Source organism: Podarcis gaigeae (assembly GCF_964106915.1).
Source record: "Podarcis gaigeae genome assembly, chromosome: 3".
NCBI classification, from domain to species: Eukaryota; Metazoa; Chordata; class Lepidosauria; order Squamata; family Lacertidae; genus Podarcis; species Podarcis gaigeae.
The window spans coordinates 57,574,086-57,587,491 of NC_139680.1; the positions used below are offsets into that span (position 1 = coordinate 57,574,086).

Genomic DNA, 13,406 nt, shown 5'->3' on the forward strand with positions numbered 1-13,406 from the left:
CTGAATTCAGTTTAGGTATCTAGATAAGTCTTTCTGCCTGGCTCCTGCTGGAGGATTGAAGGAGGTCTAGTAAAAAACAACAACAACAACATAGATTTCAGGAGCCTGAAGTCTGTTCACAGTGGGCTAAATGGTTTAATTCTGTAACCTCAGTTTTTGTCACTAAGGTTTTTAATTTCTTTTTTGTTGTTGTTCATGTTCTCTTAGGTTCAATGGTGTTTGTGCAGAACAAATTGCTGGTGGCTCATTCTTTGTATCTACTGAAAAGTGACACTGAAGACCAATAGCTAACCTACAGCCTAAGAAAAAAATGGGAGATTATTTTCTTCCAAATAAAGATGGGAAGCCTACATGTAAATACTTCTCTAGGTTCCAAAAGTAAAGTCCCTTGACCAAAAATAAAATAAAATAATGTCAACATCATTTTCACTAAGAAGGCATGACAGATTTGTAATATGCTACAACTGTGACTGGCAACCAAATGGAGGGCTTCTGTCAGAATTTAAGGAACTCCATTCCATTTCCACCACTATCTCTCATTTCATCACCCCAACCATCAGCATTCCATGATAACTGAGCATGCTCATCTTCACTGCACTTCTCCCATTTTATTTTGTTCCAAAAAAAAATTGTACTTCTGCATGCTATGATGTTCTGCTAGGCTTGTTGATACTCCCGTCTTTTGCATAAGTAGTGCTATTTTGATTACATATACATGAACACTTATACACCTGAACATCAAAATTAAATTTGAGAGATAGGGAGGGCACATGGAACTCTTATGTTGGCGTGTGTGAGTCATTCTGTTTTGGAATTTAGCTATCTATCCAACTTCCCTGTGAAGTAGGTTACTGTTATCTTATTACGAGTTGCACTCAGATTTATTATTATCTAAAGCAAGGTAAGTTTATAGTTAAGACATACCTGGAAGCCTTCACAGTCAATTTTATTAGTGTTTCTTTTACACAGCTGAATCTTACCACAACCTCATCCATTCCCCCAACCTTCTCAAAGGATAACAGCTCTTAGAAAAGAACACTCTGGTTCCACACTCCAGTGGTGTCCTTCTCACTGACAGAAGGCTCTTTGACCCAGCAAACAAAATAACATCTCTCTCTCTCTCTCTCTCTCTCTTGTAGAACAAGAATTGACATCTCATCAATTCCACCTTCAGAACAGTGTAGAAAGAGGTGTGGAGGCTGACTGAGACAACAGCAACCCCCCGCCACCAACCTCCCATGTTCCACTTAAGGAATGCTTGACTGGATCAAAGACCTTTCTGTGTGATGGGCACTACTGGGTGCTATAAATCTAGCCATATTCCACAGAATCAATGTATTTAGCTTTCACCATCACTGTAGCAACTCTTACCTGGAGGCATCTCAGGTGGCAAGTAGTGAGGCTCTTGAGCACTAACATGAACCCAGTCGAAGTCGTCATATGGGTCTTGATGGTAATCGCAGGGCCCTGGACCATCATTAAAGGTGCAACCCCCTAAAAGAAAGGAAAGGGGGAAAATATGTTATGTCTTAAATATCAGATCTAAGAGTACATGCATATAATCTTATCCAAAGTGTTTTCTAAAGGGAAAAAGTCAATGAAAAAAGTTCCCGAATTTCCATACCAGGAGTACTATTTTAAAAAGAAAATTTGAATAACATTGCCCCTCATCATAATTTCCTTAAAATTTGTCAGGTTCAAAGAAATCCCCTCAATGGGTCAGAAATCACAAGCCAAGCAACTCAACTCCATGTGGTTTAGTACTGTGCTCAAAGGGTATGGTCTGAAAGCACATGAGGCCACCACCTTGCTAAAGTAAAGCAGATCTAGTTGTGGTCAATGCATGCATGAAATGAATGACTGCCTGGGAACCACATTTCAGTGTATATACTGTACTGAACTCCACGATGGAAGGAAAGTGGGATATAAATGTAAGAAAATAAGTATTGAGCATGTGAAATGGATGGGACAAATTGAGTAAGAACTGAGGAGAGACTGCAAAGTAAGGTACTACAAACACTGAATTAAACTTGACATTTAGCAAAATCCACAGTGAAAGAGAACAAAATGCACTAATACTTGCATTGCCAGAGTTTTAATTTAATGTTATTGACTTACTACTATTGATCTATCAACAAAAGGGAGGAAGATAGAGAGATACGATACAAACCTAAACACCAGTCAACAAGGCCCTAGATCTGAGGACTGCGTCTTTATACAGTTGCTGCTGTCAAGGTAAAATGAATGCCAAGGAAATTCGAAATTCAGCCCATTGTGGGAAGAGGGGAAAGAACTGGCTTTGAAGGGGAGGAATGGTTTTATTTTTGCAATTCAGTGTAGATTCAGATGTTTTGCTTCAAGAAAAGCTGAAGAACCCAGAAAGCATGGAAGGGCGTATTAAAGTTCTGCTAGAAGAACTACAGCAGGGATGGAGAAGCAGAGATGGTAGCCATATGTTGTTGGACTGCAACATCAACCTCACACCAACATGATGGGCAATCATTCCCCATTTCTGAAATACAGTACTGAATAGGTCTTGCTCCAGAAACATGTATACTGCAAGGAGGGAAGTTATATGAAAAAACAGGTGGCGTCCTGCCTCTTTTACAAGCAAAACTTGCTATCTTGTATTTAATATCAAGTGAGAAGTAGTTGTTGTTGTTTAGTCATTTAGTCATGTCCGACTCTTCGGGACCCCATGGACCAGAGCACGCCAGGCACTGCCTCCCGCAGTTTGGTCAGACTCATGTTTGTAGCTTCAAGAACACTGTCCAACCATCTCGTCCTCTGTCATCCCCTTCTTCTTGTGCCCTCAATCTTTCCCAACATCAGGGTCTTTTCCAGGGAGTCTTCTCTTCTCATGAGGTGGCCAAAGTATTGGAGCCTCAGCTTCACAATCTGTCCTTCCAGTGAGCACTCAGGGCTGATTTCCTTAAGAATGAATACCTTTGATCTTCTTGCAGTCCATGGGACTCTCAAGAGTCTCCTCCAGCACCATAATTCAAAAGCATCAATTCTTCGACGATTAGCCTTCTTCATGGTCCAGCTCTCACTTCCATACATCACTACTGGGAAAACCATGGCTTTAACTATATGGACCTTTGTTGGTAAGGTGATGTCTCTGCTTTTTAAGATGCTGTCTAGGTTTGCCATCACCTTTCTCCCAAGGAGCAGGCATCTTTTAATTTTATGACTGCTGTCACCATCTGCAGTGATCATGGAGCCCAAGTAAGTAAAATCTCTCACTGCCTCCATTTCTTCCCCTTCTATTTGCCAAAAGGTGATGGGACCAGTGGCCAGGATCTTCGTTTTTTTGATGTTGAGCTTCAGACCACATTTTGCGCCCTCCTCTTTCACCCTCATTAAAAGGTTCTTTAATTCCTCCTCACTTTCTGCCATCAAGGTTGTGTCATCTACATATCTGAGGTTGTTGATATTTCTTTCGGCAATCTTAATTCCGGCTTGGGATTCATCGCAAAACTCCATGGACAAAGTGAGAAGTAGGCAATCTTAATTACAGAATGGAGACATTATGAAGAAAAGTGTGTGGAATGAGAAGTTGTGCTTTTTTATGAAAAATAACTAAGCAAAGATGAGCACAAAGACCTTTTTTCAAAGTCAAAGGTAATAAACCTTCATTTTAGTCTTTAGGAAAGGCAACAGATATTCCCTTCCTCAGGAGGAGGAAGATTAAAAATGGGGAGAGGTTGCAGCTCAATAGAAGAGCACATGCTTTGCATGTAAAAAGTGCCTACTTAGATCTGTAGCATCTTAAATTAAAAATGATCAGGCAGCAGGTGATGGGAAGGACCTTTGTTTGATACTTTGGAAAGTCATAGCCAGCTTGAGACAATACTGAGTCTGATAGATAAACAGTCTAATATAGTGTAAGGAATGTGTATCAGCTCCATGCGGGAGCCAATTTGTTGTTTAGTCGTTTAGTCGTGTCCGACTCTTCGTGACCCCCTGGACCAGAGCATGCCAGGCACTCCTGTCTTCCACTGCCTCCCGCAAATAACGAGGCAAAATTGGGTAATTTTGGAGGTTCCCTCCCTTCCGGAGGAAAAGCACAATGGCAGTGACATTGAGGCCACAGTTGAATCAGACTCCCCACAAAGGCTTGAACAATATCTCTTTGTTTCTGTGCTTCCTGTATACCTGAAGGAGCATTTCCACCCCCATCGTTTAGCCCAGACACTGAGATCCAGCACAGAGGGGCTTCTGGCGGTTCCCTCATTGCGAGAAGTGAGGTTACAGGGAACCAGACAGAGGGCCTTCTCGGTAGTGGTGCCCACCCTGTACAACGCCCTCCCTTCAGATGTGAAGGAAATAAGCAGCTATCTTCTTTTTAAAAGACATCTGAAGGCAGCCCTGTTTAGGGAAGTTTTTAATATTTAATGCTGTATTGTTTTTAACACTTGATTGGAAGCCGCCCAGAGTGGCTGGGGAAATTCAGCCAGATGGGCGGTTTATAAATAAATTATTATTATTATTATTATTATTATTATTATTATTATTATTATTATACTTTTCTTCCTGTATATTTCTAGGTTTCTCTAGGTCAGGGATGTCCAACCAGTAGATCGTGATGTATCTGTAGATCCACAGCTGATCCTGGTAGATCGCAGGATCCTTATCGTGTACAAAAGGTTACTGTGAAAAAGGTAAAAAAACTCTGTGCAGTCCTCCCCAAAAGAGCTCAATAACACTGGGCAATCCACACACCCCCACACACTCCTTCTCCCTCCACTGACAAAGGGTAGATCACTGCCAGGTTTTTATACTGGGAGTAGATCACAGTCTCTTGGGAATTGGACATGCCTGCTCTAGTTCTATTGGCTTTGCAAGAGCTGAAGCTGTCCAAAATGTTGTCTGCAGAGCTCTGGATTGTTTTTGTTTTGGTAACATTTTAAAAAGTTGAAAGTGTCTTGCATGGTTTTTATAGGAGGGAAAAGAGAACAAAAGCATCAAACAGCTCAAGGCTGTCTTTTGCATAGTCTGAAAATGGAAACTACCATCTAATTCCCACATAAACAATATGAGCTAGATGGGACCATTGGTCTGACTCAAAACATGGCAGTTTCCAATGATCCTATTCCTGATTTTCAATACCTTTATTACAATGATCAGTTTGACAGGTTCAAATTTGTCACTATGTCCTGACAAGGCCACTGTTATTTGGTGCATTTCTCATTTTCATCCCAAAACGTGTGTCTGCGTGCCCTTAAAAGAACTTTTAACAGATGAGAAGCCATGCATTTCACAACACCATGTATTAACTTGCTACTATTTTAGAGGCTACAAACTGCCAGCCTTCTTATGTAGCAATACTGATACAAAAGTGCTAAAATGCAGCTAAAAGCTATCCCAGTAGGAAACCATAATGTTACACCAAATTACATCGGCACCAACTGAGAGTTCAACTATGAGTAATCTCAGCTGCTTTATATATCCAGGTTTATAGGCACACACTCTTTAAGGTTTAAACCATGCACATTTTCCATTACTGTGCACTATATTAATAAAGGATACAAAAGGAATGCCACCACTGTCTGCACAAAACGATAACACTGATCAAAAGGTCTATTAATACCACAAAAGTTCAAAAACCTTATAAATGAATGCACTGCTAGCATAACACCATGCTGGAAGCATTGCTGGGGGGCAATCTATATTTTTTTTAAGGGAAAAATACAGAATTGTGTCATGCAGTTTTGTTTCTACTAGGTTCAATAAGAGGCTTGCCTACTCTTCATATATAGATTTATTCATTAGCATTATGTAGGGTTGCCATATTTCATACAGTGAAAATCTGAACAGAAAAGTTTTTGAGCTGTTTTTTTTTGGGGGGGTGCAAAGTTGTTGTTGTTGTTGTTTTAGTTTTACCATTTTTGAGTTCTTTGTATGCCAACCCTACATTATGGAACTTCCACTAGAAACTAATTGTTTGCAACAACCAAACCTAGACTATGACCATATTATAGACTTCTAGTAGGCATCTTTATGCAGTGGCTATCAATTAATTACTGAAAACAATATATTATTATTATTATTATTATTATTATTATTATTATTATTATTATTATTATTATTGATTTATAAACTGCTTAATAGCCAAAATGGCTTCAGAGTGGTTTGCAGTTCTAAACCAGTTATAAAAATATGTCCAAACATTATTAAAACACACAATAAAACAATTTCATCAAAACATTACAAACATCCAGAATTAAAAAGTACAATAAATTTAAGCTCACTAAAACAGCATAATTAAACAATTAAATGGGCAATTAAAGCTTATTAAGTCAAGAGGTGCAGGTCAGGAGATTTCAAGTGTATTAATACTTAAAATGTGGTCAAATTAAATCACATATTATGCAATAAATAACCTTTTCAACCAAATTGAATTGCCAACATCACTGGAGAAGGGCCATTGCTTTGTAGTAGAACCTATGCTAAGGTCAAACCTTGGTATCCTCAGCTGAAAAAGATCAAACAGGAGGTGATGGGAATCACCTTATCATCAGAACCAGTCAGAGGCCGTAATATTCAGCTGGATGGAGTGACATACATTCTGTATCAGAGTTTGATGCCTATCCTGAAATAATTTATTCTATACATCAACTGTGGGGCGCGGGTGGCGCTGTGGTCTAAACGGCTTGCTGATCAGAAGGTCAGCAGTTCGAATCCCTGCAACGGGGTGAGCTCCCGTTGCTCAGTCCCTGCTCCTGCCAACCTAGCAGTTCAAAAGCACATCAAAGTGCAAGTAGATAAATAGGTACCACTCCGCTGGGAAGGTAAACGGCGTTTCCTTGCACTGCTCTGGTTTGCCAGAAGCGGCTTAGTCATGTTGGCCACATGACCCGGAAGCTGTATGCCGGCTCCCTCGGCCAATAAAGTGAAATGAGCGCCGCAAGCCCAGAGTCGGTCATGACTGGACCTAATGGTCAGGGGTCCCTTTACCTTTATACATCAACTGAGTCACTGAAATATGATCATGTAATACCCAATGGCAGTAATCTTCTGCAGATTACATGACACAATGTTCATAACAGACCTGCTTTAATAAGTTGGCCATATTTTCATGGAAAGTGAAGGGACAGGTCACAAGTGGAACTGACAGTAGCACTGCAGTTTACAAAACAAGTCCAATGAACTTTATAGTCAACCATCTGTATAACCTTTTTCCAAACCTGCTATTTTGGCCTGTACCCAACATAGCAACATAGCACTACATGGATGCCCCATCAGTGCAATGATTTCTGGTTACATAACATAACATTCTCTCCCTCCTCTCCCCTGAGCCCCCCCCCCCGAGTTCTAGAAGTTCCCACAACCCCCTGGAGCAGATTTGGGTACGGTGCTGGCTGCACAGGGAGAGCAGAGTGGGGTGCTGATGAGGTGGCTTTAGTTGAATACTGCCCTTTGTCTTCATACAACATTACATGATTGATTGTTATGGCATAACCTTTGTTCAGGGCTTATATTAAACCACACACTTGGTACAAGTTCAGAAAAGTGTGTTGGACCAAAGCCTAAGTTCATACGCACACTAGGTTAAAAGCTTCCCCTTAAGGATGAAGTATTGCCACAACCATGGTGTTTCTGAACATGCTCACCTGAAGCAAAACCTGAAGAGGTTCAAGTTGAGGGTGGATGGGAACTTGGAAATGAGTTAGAATCGGAAACACTCCTACTAGCTCAATCAGCTAAGATGTCACTCCATATTTAACAGAAGAAGTGGCAGATACTGACATGCATTTACCATCAAGATCAATCAACTTTTTGGGGGGGGGGCAACAGGGGGGGGGGAGAGAATTCACTCCTTAGGAAATAATGGAGAAATTCAAAACAACTGGCTGTTGTTTGGTAGCAAACAGAACTTTAATATCTCTGACAACACTGGGCTGATTTTCTAAAGCATCTAAAATCAGTTCTATTTCCACCCGAGTGAAGTATTTTATATATTAGGCATTTATGTATCACTTTAGACTGTCAAACAAAAACAAAGAGCACTGTTTTCTACTCAGCTGATTGCTATGTCAGAACAACTGTCAAGGATGGCAGATTACAGAATGGAAAGGGGGGAGGCGAGGAAACGTACCAGGAAACAACATTAAAGCCTCTGAAAAGTTACAACACTATTCTCACTGAGGGACCTTTTTAATCAGCATCTGTCATGACAAAACTTAATGTTCAAATCTTGCCTGCTTTAAGATTATAATAGTGCTAGAACCATTCTGCAGCAAAACCTTCCACTGCTATAGAAAGTAAAACTGATAAAATGAAGAGTGGTATTCCTTTAAGCAATGTTATCATTGTCTGCTGTCACAATACCAAATTGACATACTGCTTTAACACACATGCCTTAAGGGCAGCCATTACCCTTTTTAATGGCTTAAGTGCCCTCAAGTATATAAATGTAAAAGTACCAATGGATCTCACATGGACTCGTTTGGAAGATTAATGTTCCTAATTGCTGTCCTTCAAAGCCCCTATTAATTTTAGGAATCTAAATCCTGATTAGTGCTAACTAGTGGCGACAGTGCACAAGCAACTTCAGAGTTTGCCATTTACTGCTTGCAAAAAAAAAGCCAAGCCAGTAACTGTAAATTTCCACTGTGCACAGCAATGGAATGCACACTGGGTTTTTAATTCAGTTTTTAATTCAACTGGTTACAAACTGAACTCAAAGTAAATTTGTATTTGGGTGTTTTGACCCATCTTGTAAATGTATTGGTACAAATTGAGACTGACACCTAGCATTTCCAGGTTCGTGCCCATTCTGCTGACTTGTATCACGGCTTCAGGGAAGGGACAATGGCTCCTGGTAGAGCATATGCTTTGCATGCAAGAAGTCCCAGGTTCAATCCTTCTAGGATCACTAGTTAAAAGGGTCTCAAGAAGCAGGTGATGGGAAAGGCTTGTGAGAATGGCTGCTAATCAGACAATACAAGGCTAGATGAATGAAACAGTCTGGCCTGGTTTAAGGCAGTTCCCTATGTTTTGTGTCATGGTCACAACTGATGTACCACAACTGGGTGAAAGGGTCTCTGCCATGGGTGTCTATTTTGCATAGTATTGTACTGTACTGTTTTTAAAAACATGTGTCTACTTTTTTTATATAAAAAAACAACACCCTGTTTTTATTGTATGCTGCCTTGAGTGAAAGGCAGTTCATGGATGAATACGACTACTTCACAAGAACATTCAAAACTGCCACATAAAACTTACTGTAACTCCTTGACTTCAAAACAGAATATATTCAAGAGGCCAAAGGCTCTGTGATGCTCTCTCAAAAGCCATTGAGGATGAAATGGAAGTATCTGTAGATCAAGCGCACTGGGCTCACGACTTACTTCCTCTACCCTCAGAAGTCTAGGGGATGGTGGCCTAGGCTTTCTTGGTAGCAGCCCTTAAACTGTGGAATTCCCTGCCCATGGGGGTATGTTTAACATCTTCATTGTACAACTTCCACTGTATGCTGAAGATGCAGCCTTTTACTCTGTTGTGTGGGACTCACCACTTTTGCGGTAGCTATACTGTTCTGTTATGGCTGCATTATGTTCAGAAAACATAATGATATGATAGTTTATTGCAAAATTAAGAATATGTGGCATGTATCTCATACTACACAGTCAGCAAAGTCTAGTTCCCCCTCCAAATAAATTTCAATACAAATTATAGAAGCATTAAGTATATGAAAGTATAATTAAGAACAATGAATCAGCATTGTCTGTTATATGTTTTAAATGTCACTAGTGCACATATATTCCCAAGGGTGGTAGGTTAAGAGAAGAAGAAGAGTTTGGATTTGATATCCCGCCTTTCACTCCCTTTCAGGAGTCTCAAAGCGGCTAACATTCTCCTTTCCCTTTCTCCCCCACAACAAACACTCTGTGAGGTGAGTGGGGCTGAGAGACTTCAAAGAAGTGTGACTGGCCCAAGGTCACCCAGCAGCTGCATGTGGAGGAGCGGAGACGCAAACCCAGTTCCCCAGGATTACGAGACTACCGCTCTTAACCACTACACCACACTGGCTCTCATTATTAAGAGGATAATAAGAAACCACTCTTCCCTGTGGTTAAAGCACACAGTTTTTATTCATCAACATGGGCAAAGGTCCATCATAATGTATCATTTTACTACTGTAGACAGTACCCCCCCCCCTTTGTCTGTACATTTGGCTGCCATGTGAAGGGTCTCTATACACACAATGCTCCTCCATGTGAGCAACTATAGCTCTTTCAATACAGCAAATGAACACACAGTAGGTGGCAGGGGTGTCCTCTATGTGGGGCCATGGGAGCTGAGCTCCAACCCCTTAATCTCAATGAATGGGCAGACCCTCTCTCACACACACATCACACACACACACCGCAGGGCATCAGCACAACATGTCAGCATGCTCTGCGGCATGCGTGAGTGATGTCATCACGCCACGGGGTGTGTCCACTTGACATGCTGACGCCACACGGTCCCTCAATCGTAGGGGCAAGGGGGCACGCCTGGTGGGTGGGTGGGTGGGTGTGGCCATTCTGCACAATGGCGGGGCAAGGCTAGCACATGCACCCATTCTTTCAAACATGGGATGGTGTTTAAAACCACTAATATAAAAAGCAATGTAAAAACAAATCAACTCACCTCTCATCTGAATACTTCACTAATATTTCCAAAGATCATTGTCATCCCTTAATGACATACCAAATAAATAAGAAACTGCCAAGACTAATTTCAAAATCCAGGCAGAATGCCAGCTAATCAGGAACTAACACTACAAATTAGATATGACATGGTATATCTGGTGCATATTTCCTTTCAAGCCAAAGTCATTTCTTCATCCATAGCTGAGGTTAAAAATAACCCTGATATTTAGGAAACACTGAATGTTACTAAAACTGATGCAAATTAAACTCATTGTGAAGTGCACTAATCGAGACTAATCTGAGGGGAGCAATTGATAGAAAGTAACTGGAAATATGAAAAGGCTGAATATTGTTCACACCATGCTATCTCACAATATATCAACCTCTCAGATCACTGTACTTCAGGTACTTTATCATCATCATCATCATGTAGCCTGGAAATAGGAAAGAACCTGATTCAACAAGTAGGAATACATACCAGCCAAATTCAGGAGAAAACCAGAGACCTATACAGTCATCTGAAAAAACAGCAAACAGAACGCTACAGAAAATTACACCTCTCTTTGGACTCCTTGAAATCTGATTCTCTACTTCCTTTCTAGCTTGAGCTTCCAAAAGCATGAGATGCTGCATTTCCCCATCTGCTCTACCATCTAAGGGCAAAATCTTCTCTCATGATGGAAGAGCTTCCTGCCAGCATATCAGTTTGCAAAGGATCAAGTAGCGCTGTCATCTCCTCTGCACATTCAGGGCAAGTCAGAGGTCAGAGGCGCCACAAGATCAGGGCTCCTAGTCTCATGGGAAAACCTATAAACTGAGCATACAGAGATCAAGGGACCTCAAGAGTGGGACACGGCCCCACTCATTATAGCACAAAACTTGTGGGTGGGAAGAAGGAAAAAGGGTAATGTAAACAGGATGGGAATGGCTCATCCCACACTTTACCTGATAAAACAAACCCAGGAGGAATAGAGAGAGATCTGGAACTGAGAGTTGCCACTGAACAGCAATATGTACAGTAGTGATGGAGGGAACATGGAAATAGAGGGAATCACCCAAATGGGAAATTCTATTTTGTTCTTTACTACAAAGAAGTAGTGCTGAAAGGAACACCTGAGAAAGCAAGTACAATCCAGAGCAAATTCTGCACATTAAAATTGTATAATCCTTTGTGCAGACTGCACAAGTAGCCACTCCATGCACAGGACAGGTTAACTGGTTAGGTTGTACATGAGTGCTACATAGTTTGCAGGTACAGTGGTACCTTGGTTCTCAAATGGCTTAGTTGTCGAACAAATTGGCTCCTGAATGCCGCAAACCTGGAAGTAAGTGTTCCAGTTTGAGAATGTTTTTAGGAAGCCAAATGTCAGACGCAGTTTCCGCTTGAGTGCAGGAAGCTCCTGCAGCCAATCGGAATCTGTGCTCTGGTTTTTGAACAGTTTCGGGAGTCGAACAGACTCCCGGAATGGATTAAGTTCAAGAACCAAGGTACCAAGGTATAGGAAAGAAAAAGGAAAGGGTGGCACAAAGCAGTGGTTGTTTACATTTATCAGATAAAATTTTCAGAGACAGGTGCCAAATGAGCCTTATTATCATTTTAATGAGAATACTATTAGACATTGAAGGACAAATTGCAAGGGCTAGGGTTGTATACAGAACAATCTCAAATAACGGTTATAATGGAATTGCTCAGCCACCCCAAAATGAGCCTTCAAAAGTCTTGCAATATTTTGCAAACAATGAGGGTGCATGTGGGATAGACATGCGCCCACTATTTCCACAATGCATGGAACATTCCCAAGCGACAGGGGAAAGCGACATGCCAGGTGGCCGGAAACTGCAGCAAACATAAAGCTACCATTGTCTATTACCAAGCCTCTGGATTAATGCACCAAGTGCAACCTGAATCTTTCCCCTTTCAAGTAATTCTCGAGTTGACTGAATGCAAAAATGACATCAGATATTCTATGGAGTAAATAATGATAATCACTTCTAAGCCAATTTCACATTCAGTAACACCTTCAGTGATCTCGGGAAATACCAGTGTGGTGTCAAAGGGTTGCAGAAAGTGCTTTAGACAGGTTTGGCAAAACATCTTACTGTAGAAAAGCTCTGCTGCAACCTAATTAGCAGTGACAGAACAGAAATGAACTTGAATCTTCTGCAGCTTACCTGTCATTTGAGACTCACATCCTCATGAATACTGGACTGAGGATGAAAGGGAGCAATATTCTGCATAACACAAATAGGCAAGATGGTCTTAGTTTTACCACACAACTTACAAATCCTATTTAATCAATGCCTATTTGTTTCTATTTCAAAATGCTCAGAAGAGAATATGACTGTTTTACAGGAAATTGATTGCTCTGGGGCCAATATTTAGCCTCCTTTTCTCATCAAAAGCTAGTTTTACTCATAAGTTATTTCAAATTAATATAAAAAATTGTAGCAGCAAATCATGTTGCATTTCAGACATGGGAGGTCAGTCATGATCGCTCAAGTTACACTGCCTTTGATAAATAGTTCACTTTGCTTATTCAAAAATGATCAAACCATTCTTTTTCCTGAAAAAATACTTGCTGTGATCCAATGTGTCCCATACACTTAGGCACACATGCATTAACCCCCTTTTTAAATACCAGCAATCTTTAGTACCAAGCCACTGAACAGGGGGACTTTTTCAGTGCATAGTTGGTGCAGCAGGCAACGCTCCTGCTCATGACAGGCATCCATAAAACCAAATGATGAATGTATTTCTGCTCT

General features: G+C 40.9%; 1 protein-coding gene across 19 annotated transcripts in view; it reads right to left on the bottom strand.

Moving 5' to 3' along the window:
* The window catches only part of PTPRK (protein tyrosine phosphatase receptor type K), a 328,240-nt gene that overhangs the window by 240,354 nt on the left and 74,480 nt on the right, over window positions 1-13,406 (bottom strand). For all 19 annotated transcript variants that reach the window (XM_083731041.1, XM_083731039.1, XM_083731036.1 and 16 more), the window contains exon 2: window positions 1,372-1,494. In XM_083731041.1, the coding sequence (XP_083587167.1) occupies window positions 1,372-1,494 (123 nt within the window). The remainder of the gene's footprint in view (window positions 1-1,371; window positions 1,495-13,406) is intronic.